This window comes from Vitis vinifera, chromosome 8 (assembly GCF_030704535.1).
Source record: "Vitis vinifera cultivar Pinot Noir 40024 chromosome 8, ASM3070453v1".
Classification (NCBI taxonomy): domain Eukaryota; kingdom Viridiplantae; phylum Streptophyta; class Magnoliopsida; order Vitales; family Vitaceae; genus Vitis; species Vitis vinifera.
Window position 1 is genome coordinate 22,328,309 of NC_081812.1, and position 17,337 is coordinate 22,345,645.

At 34.3% G+C, this 17,337-nt stretch overlaps 3 protein-coding genes across 5 annotated transcripts; 2 read left to right on the forward strand and 1 right to left on the reverse strand.

Moving 5' to 3' along the window:
- Nucleotides 1–1,809: 1,809 nt before the first annotated feature.
- Nucleotides 1,810–4,510, forward strand: LOC100241935 (uncharacterized). Its single transcript, XM_002277007.5, has 2 exons — nt 1,810–3,434; nt 4,034–4,510. Exons 1-2 carry the CDS (start codon nt 1,849–1,851, stop codon nt 4,110–4,112), a joined length of 1,665 nt encoding a protein of 554 aa, XP_002277043.2. The 5' UTR covers nt 1,810–1,848; the 3' UTR covers nt 4,113–4,510.
- A 2,593-nt stretch (nt 4,511–7,103) lies between these two features.
- LOC100263995 (NAC domain-containing protein 87) lies at nt 7,104–9,171 on the forward strand. Of its 2 annotated transcripts, XM_010655528.3 has the most exons (4): nt 7,104–7,280; nt 7,356–7,573; nt 7,672–7,952; nt 8,156–9,171. In XM_010655528.3, exons 2-4 carry the CDS (start codon nt 7,387–7,389, stop codon nt 8,897–8,899), a joined length of 1,212 nt encoding a protein of 403 aa, XP_010653830.1. In that variant the 5' UTR covers nt 7,104–7,280; nt 7,356–7,386; the 3' UTR covers nt 8,900–9,171. The 2 variants fall into 2 exon arrangements, with proteins under 2 accessions (XP_010653830.1, XP_002277068.1); XM_002277032.4 differs by having other exon boundaries at nt 7,135–7,573.
- Nucleotides 9,172–13,177: 4,006 nt separating this feature from the next.
- On the reverse strand, nt 13,178–15,923 carry LOC100255512 (ricin B-like lectin R40G3). 2 transcript variants are annotated; one of them, XM_002282520.3, is made up of 4 exons: nt 14,945–15,923; nt 14,707–14,829; nt 13,634–13,862; nt 13,178–13,390 (listed from the first exon to the last, which is right to left on the reverse strand). In XM_002282520.3, coding segments are annotated over exons 1-4 (969 nt in total). In that variant the 5' UTR covers nt 15,560–15,923; the 3' UTR covers nt 13,178–13,388. The 2 variants fall into 2 exon arrangements, with proteins under 2 accessions (XP_002282556.1, XP_059595283.1); XM_059739300.1 differs by having other exon boundaries at nt 13,178–13,862; nt 14,945–15,919.
- Nucleotides 15,924–17,337: the final 1,414 nt, after the last annotated feature.

Here is a 17,337-nt window from a genome sequence, read left to right on the forward strand (position 1 = left end):
TGTATATCTTAAATGTTTTAAAGATGCCATAAAGTCGTATATGAAAGAAATAAATTTGTTTTTTTAATAGAGATAAAATTAGATTTATTGAAAAAAGAAATAGGAAGGTGGTAAGGTGGAGGGATACTAATTACTAAGTTGTTTACAATTTTTTTTTCATTGCTTGATAATTAATCTAAATTTCCTAATATATATATATATATATATATTTTATTATATTAAACAACATGAGTCTATAATATATGTTATACGAAATACATAAAATAATGTTGAGATGTAGTTCCTCCTATGATTATATACTATTTGAATGGCGTGATGGGTCAAAGTTGGGACTCCGAATCTGGAGCTTTGACCCAAAATAATGCTTTTTAAAAAAAAATTCCAAAAAATAAAGTGGTTTTGAAAATAATGCCCGATCTAATGCGTCTGTGCCACATAAGCCGCCACGTCATAAAACCGTAGTTGGTGACTACGGTTTTATTTTTTTAAAGTGTTTAGAAACCGTAGTTACCAACCACGGTTTTAACTTTTAAGTTTAAAGCCGTAGTTGGTGACTACGGCTTTGATTTTTTTTTAAAATGGTCAAAGCCGCAGTTGGTGACTACGGCTTTGACCAGTCAAAGCCGTAGTCACCAACTGCGGTTTTAACTTTATATATATTTATATATAACTTTAATTTTTTTAATAAAAATATTATATTATTTTGATTTTAAATATATTTATTTCATTATTTTAAAAATTATAATATACGAAATTAAATAATTTATATTTTTAATTTGATATAAAAATATATTTTTGAATTTTATTAAAATAATAGGCACTATATTTAATATAAATATAATTAATTAATTAATTAAAATAAAATATAATAAAAGTAATATAAATTATTATATTAATTAATAATTTTTTTTATATATTTTAAAAAAATTATTAATTAATATAATAATTTATATTATTTTTTTCTCCAAATAGGCATTTATAATTTATTTATTTTAAATAAACATAATTTATTATATTTTATTTATATTTAATTTTAATTAAATAATTATATTTATATTAAATATAGTGTCAAATGTTTTAATAAAATTTATTTATATATTTAAATAAAAATGTGATAAATTTTAAACTTAAATTAGACTTTTATATGTGTGTGTGTGAGAGGTATTATATACCACTTATATATAATATATAAAAAATTATTAATTAATATAATAATTTATATTACTTTTTTATTTTTTTAAATAGGCATTTATAATTTATTTATTTTAAATAAATATAATTTATTATATTTTATTTTAATTAATTAATTATATTTATATTAAATATAGTGCCTATTATTTTAATAAAATTCAAAAATATATTTTTATATCAAATTAAAAATATCAATTATTTAATTTCGTATATTATAATTTTTAAAATAATGAAATAAGTATATTTAAAATCAAAATAATATAATATTTTTATTAAAAAAATTAAAGTTTATATAAATATATATAAAGTTAAAGCCGCAGTTGGTGACTACGGCTTTGACCAGTCAAAGCCGTAGTCACCAACTGCGGCTTTGACCATTTTAAAAAAAAGTCAAAGCCGTAGTCACCAACTACGGCTTTAAACTTAAAAGTTAAAACCGTGGTTGGTAACTACGGTTTCTAAACACTTTAGAAAAATAAAACCGTAGTCACCAACTACGGTTTTATGACGTGGCGGCTTATGTGGCACAAACGCATTAGATCGGACATTATTTTCAAAACCATTTTATTTTTTGGAATTTTTTTTTAAAAAGCATTATTTTGGGTCAAAGCTCCCGAATCTGACCAAGAAAGATTCCGTTGGGCTGCTTCTAGTTCTATGTTCTGCCTCCAACTATCATTGCATCTCATCCTATTCACGCTCGAAGCCAATATGCTTCTGCCTCGCCCTCTTCCTCCAGCCAAACCCAACCCATCAACAACAACGAGGCATCTTCAACTCCCAACTCTCACCATTCCCCACAATCGAACTAACAAGCTCATCGGTGTTAACCCCATCTCTACCCCCAAATCCAGCCACCGATTAACCCTCATTACAGGGTGTACCAGGGACCACAATGATATCCCAATTTCTGTTACTTATGGTGATCATGCCGCCGCTCCCCACGAGCCTCCACCAGTCCACCGACAAACCCAAGGGAAGAACTTCTGGGGTGCTGTTAGTTTGATTATTGGCACTGCCGTCGGCCCTGGAATGCTGGGTTTGCCCGCCGCAACCATAAGATCCGGTCCACTTCCATCAACCATTTCCATCCTCCTCTCCTGGGTCTATGTTATCTCCTCTATAATCCTTGTTGCAGAGCTCAGCTTTGCTGCCATGGAAGAAGACGGGGTTGCAGAAGTGAGCTTCACTGGTCTCGCTACTAAGACTCTGGGAAATCGTTTCGGCGCTTTCGTCGCTCTAGTCTACGCCTCCCTCAGTTTTTCTTTATTGGTTGCCTGTGTGTCGGGCATTGGATCTATTGTCTCTCAGTGGTTTCCATGGTTGAATACTATAATCGCTCATGCCTTGTTTCCTTTCGCCTTCGGAACTGTAATCTGCTTCTTTCCCTTCAAGGTCATTGATGCTGCCAACAGGGGTCTATGCGTTCTCATGCTTTTCTCCATATCTGCGCTTGTGGGCATTGGTTTATCTATAGCGAGAAATAGCATAATGGGTTCCTTTTCTCGCGCCTCATGGGGCCTTTCCTCCGTCTTGCCTGCCATACCCGTCACTGTACTCACATTAGGTTTCCATGTTATAACCCCTTTTGTTTGCAAGATTGCTGGCGACACTATATCTGAGGTTCGTCAAGCAATACTGATCGGTGGAGCTGTTCCATTATTAATGGTTTTATCCTGGAATTTGATTGTTTTGGGACTTGCGGGAACTAACCCACCCACCTCCGGAGAACCCATCTCTCTCTTGCTTTCTGTTCATTCCTCTGCTTTATCTGCAGTTCAAGGTTTTGCGTTTTCAGCATTGGCAACTAGCTTGATTGGGTATGCTGTTAGCTTCCCCAAACAACTTGTGGATACCATAGAGTTGATTTTTGGGACAACTTTTTCTGATCAACAATCTTGCTCTCAACCTCAAGTGGGTTGTTATCAGGAAGGAATTGGAAGGGTTGGGTTTGCTATTTATTCCAGTGCCTGTGATCTTGGAAATGTGGGGAAGGTTTCATTTTTTGGATCAAGGTGTAATCCTCGTTCAGAGTCTAAAATGATGTCAAGAGGGGTCAATTTTAATTCATTAAACATCCTTGTAATACCACTTGTTCTTGGTGTTCCAGTTCTCTTAGCCTCTTTTTTTCACTCGACCTTCTCTAGAGCTCTTGATTTTGCTGGGGTTTATGCAAACTGCTTTCTGTTTGGCATTCTTCCTCCAGTAATGACATACATTTACCAATCCAGGAAGATATCCAGGTATTGTCAAAACTCCCTAGTTTGATCATTGTTTACTAATTTATATTTATCTAACAACTTCCTGCATGGATAGAGGAAAGTAAAATGAACCACAATCTAAGTTTTTTTTTTTCTTAAAGATTCTTCTCATTTTGTCAAAATCTACTAATCTTTATGAATATGACATAGACTACATTCTATGGTCAAGACAAATTTTCTCTGGTTGATCCATTTTGAACCCACTTCAACAAATATATTTGAAATGTGACATTTCAAAAGGCCTTGGATTCCAGATTAATTGCTATCAAGTTAATGTTTGAGATTTCTTAGAATACTTATCTTTCCGGAATTTATGCGGTCCTCTGCACATTGAATAATCTTTATCTAATCAATCAAATATTAAGCACCATTTGATGCTCAATGGATGCAATTACCCTCCCAAAAGAATTTTGCTCAATGGATGTCTTGTCCAACACCCACAGGATGATGGGCTTTCCAGCTTAACCTTATTGGGTTATTTGGTTAAAGGGGTCAACTTATCCCCCATATTTGCAAGAATAACCCATCAACCTTAGTCTGCTTGAAGGAAATAGTCTGAAAGTCATGCTCGGATTTTGCAGGTTGTCCATCCTTCCAGGTGGAGATTTTGCACTTCTGCTTCTCTTTGGCATAGCTGTGGTATTGGGCATTTGGCATTAGATGGTCAGCAGCAAGATCTAACTGTAAAACAGGATCCTTTCAACAGGCTAAAGCTAACAGTCATGATAGTTTTCATTATGAGCTGAATCTGATCTTGTTATGCCTTAATTATTGGATAAACTGCATCTTTTGAATTTCCAAGATCATTAAAGGTCAAAATTCATCTTAAAGTCCTTTTAAGGTCGCATTTGGATTTAGAATTTCAAAGGCGAAGATTAGGGTTGAAAGTAATGTTAGAATAATCTCAGAAGTAATAATCGTGTATGGTGCAATTGTTAATGCTTATCCGACTTACCTGCATATGTCAAGCTGTCCTACTGGTTGGCCGTAGGTGCGGGGTTGGGCTCTAAATATTGGTTTAAATGTCTATTCATTTCCCTTGTGCTCTGTTTTATTGAGAAGCTGGATGTAAGAAAAGGAACTTTGAATCTTGCAGGTTGGCAATATGAAGATTATCCAGTGAATTACGTAATGAAGTTTTATACGCAATAGACTAAACATCAGGAATAAAGGGCACAAATGGATTCAATGCTAAAAGCGATGTGGCTAGAAGGAGATATCTGTAGTGAAAAGAGAATGCCAGATTTCTTTGAGACAAAACAGTCGGTGAAATGGGATTTGTTTACTTCTCTAGGCCATAAGTCATTTAGTATCATCTGGCTTCAATGGGTATGTGATGAAGAAGCCCTGGACTCTTCTGGCTGCATAAGTGGCCCAATGTCTATTAAATTGTTCACTGTTTGGGCAGCTATACTAGTTCAGTCACTCCTTTCTATTCTATGTTTGATGGGGTGGAGTATTGCTCTTCTTTCCTGATGCTCTGCGCATTATCCTGTCAATCCAGTGTCCCCACACCCACGAGCGAATTACACCAGGACCCACATCCACTGGAGGGTCAAATAACTTTATCTTGACTGACTTCTTCATCTACTGGCTAACAGGTCTATAAAGATGGGATTTTCTAAAAACTACACTGATTCTCATAAACTACTTCTTTTGCCTTCTGAGAGATTCCAAAGTCGGCCCCAATGGTCACTTCTAGTCTTCAAGTTAAGGCATCGCCCATTGACATCCATTGGAGCACCGCCCCAATGAACTCCTGGACTGTACTTGCCTCTAGAAACCACCCAGTCATGATCATCAAAATGGATGAAGGATAACCAGTTTGAAAACTGTTCATGACTGATTGACAATCTATGGATGTTGACCATGGGCAAGGGAATGCCATTCCCTTATGGAAACCAGCAGGAAGTTTCATCATTATATTCAGAGGTGTGACCGTATGAATACGCGTACCAACCTATTCCTCCAAACCCATGTTTAATCATTCTTTTTTGTATTTTTATAAAATTGTAACTGGGATTGTAGTCAAGAAAGAACAACGACCCAAAACTACGAGCTAAAGAATAATGCTCTAGAATATCCTAAATCAACTAGCCCACACCCAAATTGTTCACATCTACATCTCATCTGTATGAATCAAAATAGTATATTTGGTGGTTGTGTCAATCCGTTTTATTTGGCGGTTGGGTTGAAAAGGGGAAAGGGGATTACCAAATCAAACCACCCCAAACAGAAAAAAGTCAATTCAATTGACTTTTAATCAATCAAAACCCGGTTTTCTTTTTTAAAAAAAGGGGGAATTATCTGCTTCGATGTTAGCATGTGCGTGACCCGACCCTCGGCTTGAGTCTTTTCTTTCAGTGTGTTGAATTGTCCCATCTGTCTCAGCCCATGAAACAGTGGTGGGGATGCTGAATCAGAATACTGCTGCTTTTACTCTTCTCCTCTTTTAAGTCATACACTGTTGCAATTAATTAATTAATTAGTATCGAAAATGAGGTGATGTGATTTTCAAGTCGTATGGTTGTGAATCAGATTATAGATAAAATCGGTGGTGGGGAGGCCAGGCGCGTGCCCATCGTCATGTTACGTCATCACGAATGCTGCCTGCACACCAAAGTCAACATCTGGAGGAGTTAGGCTAACTCTTCCTTTCCCCGGAACGTTGATGGGGCGTGGCCCCACACGCTCCTCTTTTTTAACTCGGCCTTTAACTTCATTTTTGCGTATTTTATAATCCTGATTCCCGAGTTGAATCCGTATCTTGCGTTCTCGCTGGATTAAATTTAATACCGGGGAATGAATGAGGTGGCATAATCCGAGTCGTTTCCAGCTCAGCTTCGCTGATGACCACATGGAACCGACTTGATCGGGCCCCTCAGTAACCACTGGGGGTGACTAAAATTCCATTCAATCTGCAATCTCTCTGAAAGCGGGGCTGGGCTTTGGAGTTGAAGTTTGAGTTGCCAGCGCGCACCTTTTCTCAGTCGGCGCCTCATGTTTACTTTTTTATTTTTTTTTGAAAAATTTTCCCATATGCACGTGGGGATTCCCTTTCTCCCACACCCCAACTGGATTTCCTGCAAAATAAAAGATGGGTAAGCTTGATTTTGTGGAAATATGAAAAAAAAAATACAATATACTGGACAAAAAATTCAAAAAGTTGTAAGAGATTAATATAAATATGAATGTATGTTTGGGAGTATGTCTAATTTGACAGAACCCTCCAAGTGGCTTCTTCCAGTCATGGATCCATGTTCCTGGAAAGGGACAAGATATTACAAGGAGAAAGCTTAGGAAAATATGGAGGATAATGGGAGTGAAGCTGGGGAGGAGGATGAGGATGGGGCTGGGGCTTAAGCCAGGAGTGCGCCACTTCGAAATGGATGGATTTGACATTTTCCCAAAGCATTAAAGGGGGGAGTGTTGTTGGTTAGGGATGAGGGATGAGGGATGAAGGGGGATTAAAGACGAAATCCAAATTCCAAAGTCGTATTTTTAATGTGAAAGGGAGCTGGAAACATGGGTCCCAGACCAGCCCCAACATAGAAACCACCTTGTACCATTTCCCTTTTCAAAGAGGTAGATAAAGCTAATTAAGAAAATACACAAAAAGGACAAGAGGAAAACCATAAAAAAAAATGATATTGTAAGGCTTCTCGGAGAAGTGCCGTGCAGCGCAAGGATCTTATGACTTGTGAGCTGCGGGCGAAGCTCCTCTATTTAAGCTCCTTTTCTTTCCTTTCTTCTACTTTCTTAACTGCTCTCTTTGAAAACTCCTTCAATACAGGCTCTTCTCTCCCTTGCTTTCTGCTATTGTTGTTTGTGCGTATTTGGTTTGGAATATTACTTCTTTTCTGTATTCTACATTCGCTTAGAGCTTTATTTTTTTTTTTAAAGGTAATAATTGATATACAGTAGTGGTGTAACCATGGAAGAGGCTTCACTTGCCGATCAAGGTGATGACCTTATGGATTTGCCCCCAGGTTTTAGATTCCACCCTACAGATGAAGAGATCATATCTTATTATCTCACGGAGAGGGTGATGAATAGTAGCTTCAGTGCAAGAGCTATTGGAGAAGTTGACCTTAACAAGTGTGAACCCTGGGATTTACCTAGTAATCTCTCTCTCTATCTTTCTCTGTGAGTTCTTTGGTTTTTTGGATTTGGTATTTGGGGCGTTATTTCTAATCTTTTATTGGACTTGATTGTACAGAGAAAGCAAAGATGGGAGAGAAGGAATGGTATTTCTTTTGCCAGAGAGATAGGAAGTATCCTACAGGCATGAGAACGAATCGAGCTACCGAATCTGGATACTGGAAGGCCACTGGAAAGGATAAAGAGATTTACAAGGGGAAGGGTTGTCTTGTTGGGATGAAGAAGACCCTTGTTTTCTACCGAGGGAGAGCCCCCAAAGGAGAGAAAAGCAATTGGGTCATGCACGAATACAGACTGGAAGGCAAATTCTCATATTACAACCTCCCCAAAGCCGCAAAGGTACATATATATATGCCCTATAATATCCCTTTTTCTCTTTTGAGTTTTTGTTCCAACCCAACCCCATGTCTCTGTGCCTTTTCAATGATCATCATCATCATCTTTTTCGCTAATGGGTTAGCTTTGGTAGTATTTTTTTGTTTTCTCGTGAATAGCGAGGGATATTCAATATTCATGTGGAGTATTTGGAAATTTTGTTGCAGGATGAATGGGTCGTCTGTAGGGTATTCCACAAGAGCGCGGGGATCAAACGAAGTCTTATTCCTGCGCCGATAAGGATGAACTCTTTTGGGGATGATCTCTTGGACTGTTCTTCTCTACCACCTCTTATTGACCCTCCTTATTCCAACCCCAACAAAAATGATTCCTGCTTTACAAATGGTGAAGATGAATTCAAGGGATCATCAACCAGATTTTCAGATGGAAACCACCACTACCCTTACTTCTCCCCCACCATAAACGGTCATCAACTGCAAAAGCAACAAGATCAGAAGAGCTTTCTTCTATCCCCCAATAACGTGCACACCACCTCCAACTACCAAGCCACCCTAAGCAACCCTACACCAAACTCCATTTTCTACCCCCAAGTTTCTCCCTCGAATCCTCTTTTCCCCTTCCAAGCATCCCCAACTCCTAGTTATTCACACTGGCAGATGGGTAGTTCATTTCCAAGCTTTCCGGGCTCTGGCTTCAAAGGTAGTGATCCGACCAGTACCGTAAGAGCCCAGACATCTGGCGTACAGAGGCAATGCAAGGTGGAGCAGTTCTCATCCAACCAGTCTATGGTCAGCCTCTCGCAGGACACCGGACTCAGCACTGACATGAACACGGAGATATCCTCTGTGCTTTCAAAGCATCAAGACACAGGAAACAACAGGTCTTACGAAGATCTTCAAGGTCCATCGGTCGGCCAAATCGGAGATTTGGATTATTTACTCGACTACTGAAGATACAAGAAGAAGCAGCCTGCGAGACGATCTTCTCCAACTGGTTAATCAATTAGTCCAAAAGATGAAAGGTTCTAGGGTTTCAAATATACTGTATAGTCGATTTCTTCATGTCTAGAGCGTTTCAAATTACATTTTCATGAATAGATACCAAAGGAAAAGAAATTAACATAACTCCACGATCTCATGTACATCTTTTTTTTTTTTTTTCTTTACAATATTTATAATTAGTAACTCCATTTCTTATTAATTCAAGTTTTTGTTATGTTAAATTTAATAATTCATTATTGTATGAGTCAGATTTAATTCTTGTCAACTTCATAATCATTCAAATGGTGAGCTGTTTGAAACCCAAATGATTCCATTGCTGTGCTGGTAATTAAAAAGCATGGACCAATGGTCCAGTGGCTGTATGAAAGGTGGGGAGAGAGGAAACGAGAGAGAGAGAGAGAGAGAGAGGGAGTTGTTGGGTTATAAAAGTAAGAGAAAGGCGTAGGTGGCGGAGGAGGAGATCGGTTACAGCAAGAGAAGAGAAGGTTCATGTGATTTGCTTCCGCCATTAACTTACTTTCTATTCAAAGCAAAGCGTCCGTTGGTCGCATACTTGCAAGGAAGAGAACCGCCCATTTTTTTTTTTCATTGTTTTAGACTTTAGAATAGCAAGTATTCTGTTCGAAGCAAATTAATCTACTTCTCAATCAACTAAAAACCCTGATTTCTTGCATTAAAACATGGGCGCCAACGACTAACTCCCACATTAGCACATTGCTGTCCCAGAATCAACGCGTATATATCTATATTTATATATTTATATATACAATCATCTTTCAGTTTACTTCTCATCAACTTATTTGTACCTATTCTAAATTTCTCTTCTAGAACAATTTTCTAATCAACCTGGGATTTTTCAGTACTTTTTTTTTTTTCTTATTTCTTATTCAATCTTGAAAGGGGGAAAATATTTGATTTTGTTTTTGAAGTTAATTTTATAATAAAGTATTTTGAAAATAAAGAAATTAAAAATTTTAAAAAATCATCGTCACATAAGTGAAAATCATTATCACATATGTTTCAAGCATGCGTGGCCTACATTTGCTTTCCACCTAACAAAACCATGCCAATCACAACATTATTGTACTTTTGTCACTCCAAAAATTAGAAATTTTGGATCAACATGGGTGGGTTTGGGTAGCGTAAACAAAATTTGACGTGGTTCACCAACACATTCCAATTCATCACATTTTTCGCATATTTGGATTGAGTATAATCAATGATGAAAATATCGGTAATCACGAATATTCCAAAGATATATCGATCGATATTTTGACACAAAATATCGATAAACTAAAAATTGATCAAAACTTATGAAAATATAAGAAAAAAAACTCTTAAAAAATGAAATTAGAAGCATAATAGACATTTTAAAATTGTTTTGTTGAAGAAATTGATATATGTATGATATGATTAACGATATTAAATTTAATTATATAGTATCAGTTGGTAAGAAATGTGAATTTTGTAAATGTGCACTAATTATGAAGTTAAATTATTGCAAATATACTAATTATTCGATTCAAATATATTACTATGTTAAGCTAATTCACTTACCTCTATTGAAAATATATTAATTAATTGTAAAAAAGTACTAATTTAAATTCAATGTTATACTAATTTAAAAATGTATTAAGTTAATTTATTCTTAATATACTATTATTACACTTGAATATCAAAATAAAATAAAATAATTAATTTAAAACGAAATTATTGCAAATGTACTAATTATGTGATTTAAATATATTTATGATTTTTATTTAAAAATATTGGTACATTTTGATACAAAATATTTTTATTTATGATTTTATATTTATTTAGTATACAAAATAAATTATAAAAAAATTAAAATTAACTTATTTATAATAACTTAATTTTTCTATCTCTGAAATTTCAACGATTTTTTTCCCATTTAGGGTCGATATTTTGCTTGTATGGTCGATATATCTATGATTATTGATATATTGTCAATATATCACCGATATTTATCGATATTTTCGTCAGATGTTATATCTTACCTATATATTATATCCACCTTCTCCGATACACGATATATCCCAATATTAAGTGTAATTGAGTTTGGTCAAATTCATGTCGACCTCTATAACCCTTTTAATAAATAAGTAGTTTTTAGATACAAATTTGATCTGAATTAACTCATTTAATAATCCTGCTAATTAATCTAATTATAACTTTATACTATTTAACCTTTTCTCATTAGACCATATGTAGAACTCATAGCCACAACTCTAATTCGATTATTTCCTAATAATTGTTGTACTATACAAGTCATATTAATTTGTTGATTGATGGTATCTTGACCCTTAACTACTAGCGCATTGTAAATATTAGGCATCGTGATTGGAGGAAAAGTTACATTTAGGATCAGACCAATGATTTGAACCATATGTCCCAAGTTTTTGTTTTTTTTTTTTTCAAGTGTGGAAACCCTAAGACTAGAAGTATGGATCAATTAAATTATAAACATATTTAGTTGAGACATGAATCACGTAGACTTATATCAAACTTAATTCAACTTAATTATTAAATAGGAGGACAAGATTTTTCAATGAGTTAAATACATTATTTCAGGTTTGATCTCTTTAATAATTAGGTAAAATTTTGATTTATATTTTTAACATAATTATATTTCGTATCGAGTTAAGGTTCACCTATATAATAAAAAGCTTAAGTTTTAACATGACACAAAAATAACCCATCAATACGAATTGTTGCCCCTAGTTTTGACTCTCATTCCATCATTTGGTTGACAAATCCCTGAGCTTAAGAACTATACTAAACAAACAATACATAATATCACACAATCATCTTAAATTAGATGGGATGTCCAAAATTTATTTTCTATATGTTTAGAAAATAGTTTTCATAGATAAAAATAAGGACGTAATTTTTAAATTTTTGTTGTGGTAACATGCTTGATAATATAAATTAAACAATAGATTATGCGTTTATCATAATAAAATTTTGATATATGAATTGAAAATAGTTTAGGAAATAATAAAAATACAAAGTTATTTGGGTATTTCCTGAAATTAACTTCAATTTATAATATTTTTTTGCCTTTTAGTTATTTAATTTGTAACACACCAATGATTAGGAAGATGGTATTAGATAAAATTTTTATGCTTAGGAGGACTACACTATATGTAAGAATATATTGGTGGAGCTAGAAATTCAATAGGGGACAATATTTGATAATAAGATATATTAATTGCTAGTATTTTAATAATTTGGAATTATCAATTATACATATCTCATGCAAAAAATAAAATAAAATAACGAATATTTTTTACGGGAGATGCTTTTACTTTAAAAAAAAAAAATTCATTTCTCTAAGAAATTTTTTTTAGAAGTTATAAAAGTTCAAGTAATTTAAAAATTGAAAAAAATTGAAAAAAATAATTGAAATTTTTATATTTATTTTAAAATTTTAAAAATATATGTATAAAAAATTCAAAATTATTACCAACAAATAAGAAAAAAAATCTTATAAATAAAAAAATTAAACTGCATCCTTAATGAAATCAGAAGTTGAATACATGCCTTTTTATTTTAATTTATACCTTAGAAGATGTGATTTTATTATTATTACTATTATTTTATTATAAAAGAAAAAGCTATGTCAACTTATGGGTGTATAAGATCGTGACATTTGAGTGCAGGAACAACTTTTTTCTCTTTCAGGGGATTGGTTTCCTCCAAATGGTGAAGCTGGCATATTTGCAGTTGAGGCTCAACTTTTTTTTTTTCTCTCTTCCCTTCTTTCTATTTTTCCTTTCCCTTTTTTTTTTTCTGCATTTAATTATAATTTAAACAGATCAAGCACCCACCAATGGAGACTTGTTCATATCCTTCTAAACTGGAAGAAAAGTAGTCTGATAGGCATGAGCTTGTTTGAAACCTTCTCATCATATATGTTCAGTCTTTCTCTTTTCCTGTATCTTTCCATTTTGTGAAAAGTTCTTCCACAACTGTAAGCTGACTGTTTCAGGTCTGCAGCATGATTTACTGTTGATGGGTGGAGGAGAAGCCAACACAGAATCCCCACCAGAGAAATGGTGGATATGATTTAGCTTAATGCTCTTGGTGGGTTGCTGTTGAAGGATGGAAATGGTTGTTGTATACTAATAACAGTCAAGAGGCCACCCGGGAGGACTCAGTCTTCATGATGTCACTTAAATTTGCAGAAGTAGTAGGGTATCAAGATTCAACATCAAACTGAATATATATTGGAGGATATAGAAAGTGATCAAGATAAAGCAACAGGACATGTCTGTATAGAGCAACAACATGATTTTCACACATACTGATCATGAAAACAGAAATTATACATGAAGATAACAACCCACATTTCTTCCCTCAGTCCATATTTATGCAAACACAGGCATCTAGATACGGTGACTCCATCACAAGAATATCCTGCATTTAACATTCACACAAGGAAAGATTTAGAGACAGTGGAATAGATTGTGTCAGTTGAGAGGGAAAGGGGTTTTCAACTTCTCAAACTATGGTGATAATCAAGGTCTGTTTTTATTTAATTCTTTTTAAATTTCTATTTTTCTAGGCTGTCTGATTTGGGAGAGACTATGAAAGATCTGATATGTTTGGAGAATATTAAGAGACAAAACTAAAACCCCCTTCATATATTAGAAGACTTACAGTAGAGGCTGATTTTCCATAGCTGGTTATCTCCTTTCTTCCACTTGTTGAGCACAATAGTAGTACAGTCATGGACACTTCCATGGCTCCTATCCCCATGTAAAGCATCAACATTCAAGTGAATGTTATTGATCATCCTGATACTTCTGAAATTATCTCCCAAGTCCTTGCTTTCAGTCCATAGAACAGACTCATCAAGGACATCTGGATTGTAAGGGATCAGCTGCACCTGCAGAAGAATTTTATAGGACAAGTTCAAAATCCAATATATTCATGATTCCAGCAATGCCAGATAAAGAGAGGAAAGCAATAGCAAAGGGGCACCAAGCGGACGCTTACTCACAAGCTCCCATACTTCAGTTTCCCCAAGTTGCTAATCACAATGCACAGGATGAAAACTCTTGCTAATCAATTATGATGGCCTAGAAGACTCATATAGTTCTTAGTAAGTGTTTCAGAGGGTATTAGAATCTAGATTGAAACTCAGTGCTCAAAACCCCCCCTGTTTAACACAAAAGACATTACAAAGCAAGAGAGTCTGCATTTTAGCTATGACTTTTGAAAGTTGATTTTGGTTATAATTTTGCAAAACATACTTCTGTGACTACAACTAATCATCTTCCAAGGTGCAGGTTGTAAAAGCTATCTCTATTTGTAGTCCTATTCCTATTCTTATTCCTGATATATTTGACATTCTATGAAGTAAAATCACAGCAAGAGTAGAGCCACATGTGGTGAAGAACATCTACAATTTCTAAAATGAAGAACCCCATCTGAACCAGGATAAACAAAGTATATTAGTTGGGGATGATGCTGCTTACTATCAAAACAAACAGATAACCAAAACAAAATTGGAAAAATTGATAGTTACTAAACCCAAATCTGGATCATTTACCCTGGCCCCTCCATACTACAGTCCCTGCAGCTGCACTTAGTCCAACGAATAACATAGGAGTCTAGTAAATGCAAAAAGAAAATAAATAAAAAATGCAACTTCTACATCAGGGGAAGGAATCAGGAGAAACAAACAAGAGGAAGATCAGCAATTATGGCAGCAAAGGAAGTAGACTTACAGGATGAGAAGCCCCAATTGAATGTTTCATTGCCTGACCGGTGGCTTTATTAACCAAAGCAAAGCTTGGAAATCCCTCTTCGTCCTTCACACTCGTGCTGTATTTCTCATCTTTGATCCAGTGCTGCAACAACCAACCAGGTACAGAAGAAACAGAGAGATGTGAGCGAATTCAAGGCATGTAAAAGATGAAGCAGATAATTCAAGGAAAATCTTCATGGGGATTGATTTTTAAGTACTTGGAGCATGTCGGTTTTGTTGGATGGCGCCAGATAGACCTTCCCATCTAGGATGGTAAGGGAGTGATTAGGCTTGGCCTTGCAGAAAACCCTCACAGTGGGTTTATTGGACAGGTTAGAACCCACCCCGTGGGCTTCGTTGTGATGATGAAGGAAACCTGGCAAATGATGAAGATGATGGGTTTCAACCTGTTCAGTACCCTGAGGCTGCTGAGGGTTCAAATGGTGAGAGACATGCCGGACAGGAGCAGAGGCGGAATAGGAAACAGGCGGCGGTCGAGCATAAGGAGGCCCTTCGTGCGTGTAATTTTCGCGGCCAAAGCCTTGATCTTCTACATGTGAAATATGATGCACGTGCGATGAAGGCGGTGGTCGCGGTGGATCAGCATGGGAAATGTGATGCACTTGTGCCCGCGGCGGTGGTGGTTCATCTTCTCCATAAAAATATGCTGGCGGTGGTGGTTCATCTTCTCCATGAAAATATGCTGGCGGTGGTGGCGGAGGATGAATAAGAGGCGGTGGGGGTGGGGGCTGCAGGTACTCTTCTTCTTCGCCTGCGCCATATTCAGGCCTGTGATGATGGGTGTGATGGTGATGCCCAAATGGGAATTCCATCGTTCCCAAATCTGAGTTAGGTCTAAAAGGGGAGATTCATGTTTTATGATTAATATTGATCGCTCGTTTGGATTTTGGAATGGCTTGTTTTTCACTCAACTTAAAGTTGAAGTTGGAATCCCCGAAAAATCATCCCTAAAAGCACATTAAAATTTAGAAAGGGAACCTTCTTTGGAATCATTTCAAAATGAAAGAAATTGATTTTGAAACGTCTAGGTAAGTCCGGTCTTTCCTCGAAATTTCGATTTAGTGAAATCTTATCTCTAATCCATTATAAATTTATACTACTCACCTTACAAAACAAAAAATGTTTTATTAAAATATTTAAACTTTTAGTTCCTTAGATAATAAAAATGAATTGTGTTTGTATGTATTTAATAATATTGTAATATCTCACATTAGATTAGGTAGAAAGTTACTGAATTTATGTATTAATGAACATTTGTTAATCTTATAGACACTGTTTTAAAATCGAGATAGTCTATTTGGGTTTAGAGTGGACAATACTTATAGAATTAGGTGGTTTGATCTCATAATTGTATGAGATATAACGAGGATATCGTGTCTATATAAGGTATTTGTGAAACCTTTTAAAGTCGGGACTAACAAGGATGTTATGTCTTAATAAGGGTATTTGTGCAACCTTTTAAAGTCGTACGATTGAGTGTAATAGTGTTTATTAATTATGATAAAATTACTTATTAAAGTATAAATGGTAGAATATAAGAGAAATTTAATACTTTTAATAATAAATATGATATATTTCCATTATTTATTCATATGGCATGTTTGGATATGGTATCCAAACAACCAGCTTTGGCCGTACAATCCAAATAGTGATATGTTTGGGTGAAAATTTCTAAATCATTAATTTGAAATTTTCTTAAACACCATTCTTATTCAAAGATAGAAGTGAATTAATAATATGTTTGAAAAAATAATTTAATATTTTAATTGAAAAAATAATTTAAAATTATTTGATTACTCCTGTTCCCTTTTTTTTGGCAACTTTGTTACTAAATATCTATAAAACAAAATCTATAAATTTAGTAGTTTATAATAAATTTTAAATTAGAATTTTTCAACCATTGTCTAAATCAGTTTATAATATTTTAGTTAAAAATAAAATACTAAATTATAAATTGATAACTTAAATATAATTTAATTTAAAGTGTATTTAATAGTAATTTTATGAAGTGTCTTTAGTCTTTCTAATACTTTAAAAGGTATAAATTTTAAAATATTAAAAAAATTAAAAACATTTCCTAAAATCACTACAAAACATGCTCTTAAAATCATTTAAACTACTCATGAAAGAAAAATAAAATATTAGGAAATTTTAATTTTTATATTTGATTTATAAAATCAAATATAATTAAAATTAATAAAAATTAAATTTTTTTTTCTAATTTTTTCTTGAAGCAAATATAAGAATGAACACACTAAATATTAGAATATGATTTAACAATTTTTTTACTTGAAGTGTTTTTAGTATAAGTATTTTATTTGAAAGTATTTTTTTTTAAATATTTTTAGGAAAGTCACCTAAAAGTATTTCTCTAGAAAACACTACAATCGATTTTTCAAAATTTTAAAAATATTTCCTAATTTTTAAAAAATACTTTTTAGGCTAAAAATACTTCTTAAATTCACTGTCTAATGAATTCTTAAAATGAGTTTGTTAGCCCAAGGGTTCTCCTAATCAGATTTTGATGATAACAAATCATAGTTAAGTTACTATTTGGTTTGAATTATAAAAAATTTCAGGTGTTAATTTG

What these genes read in the sequence shown, in the direction of transcription:
- LOC100241935 (XM_002277007.5), top strand. Translation starts at nt 1,849, where the DNA reads ATGTTCTGCCTCCAACTATCATTGCATCTCATCCTATTCACGCTCGAA. An exon ending in CAATCCAGGAAGATATCCAG is followed by an intron (nt 3,435 to 4,033) that starts GTATTGTCAAAA and finishes CGGATTTTGCAG; the next exon opens with GTTGTCCATCCTTCCAGGTG.
- LOC100263995 (XM_010655528.3), top strand. Translation starts at nt 7,387, where the DNA reads ATGGAAGAGGCTTCACTTGCCGATCAAGGTGATGACCTTATGGATTTG. An exon ending in TGAACCCTGGGATTTACCTA is followed by an intron (nt 7,574 to 7,671) that starts GTAATCTCTCTC and finishes TTGATTGTACAG; the next exon opens with AGAAAGCAAAGATGGGAGAG. An exon ending in ACCTCCCCAAAGCCGCAAAG is followed by an intron (nt 7,953 to 8,155) that starts GTACATATATAT and finishes ATTTTGTTGCAG; the next exon opens with GATGAATGGGTCGTCTGTAG.
- LOC100255512 (XM_059739300.1), bottom strand. Translation starts at nt 15,559, where the DNA reads ATGGAATTCCCATTTGGGCATCACCATCACACCCATCATCACAGGCCT. An exon ending in ACAAAACCGACATGCTCCAA is followed by an intron (nt 14,830 to 14,944) that starts GTACTTAAAAAT and finishes TGGTTGTTGCAG; the next exon opens with CACTGGATCAAAGATGAGAA. An exon ending in CAATTGGGGCTTCTCATCCT is followed by an intron (nt 13,863 to 14,706) that starts GTAAGTCTACTT and finishes ATTCTTCTGCAG; the next exon opens with GTGCAGCTGATCCCTTACAA.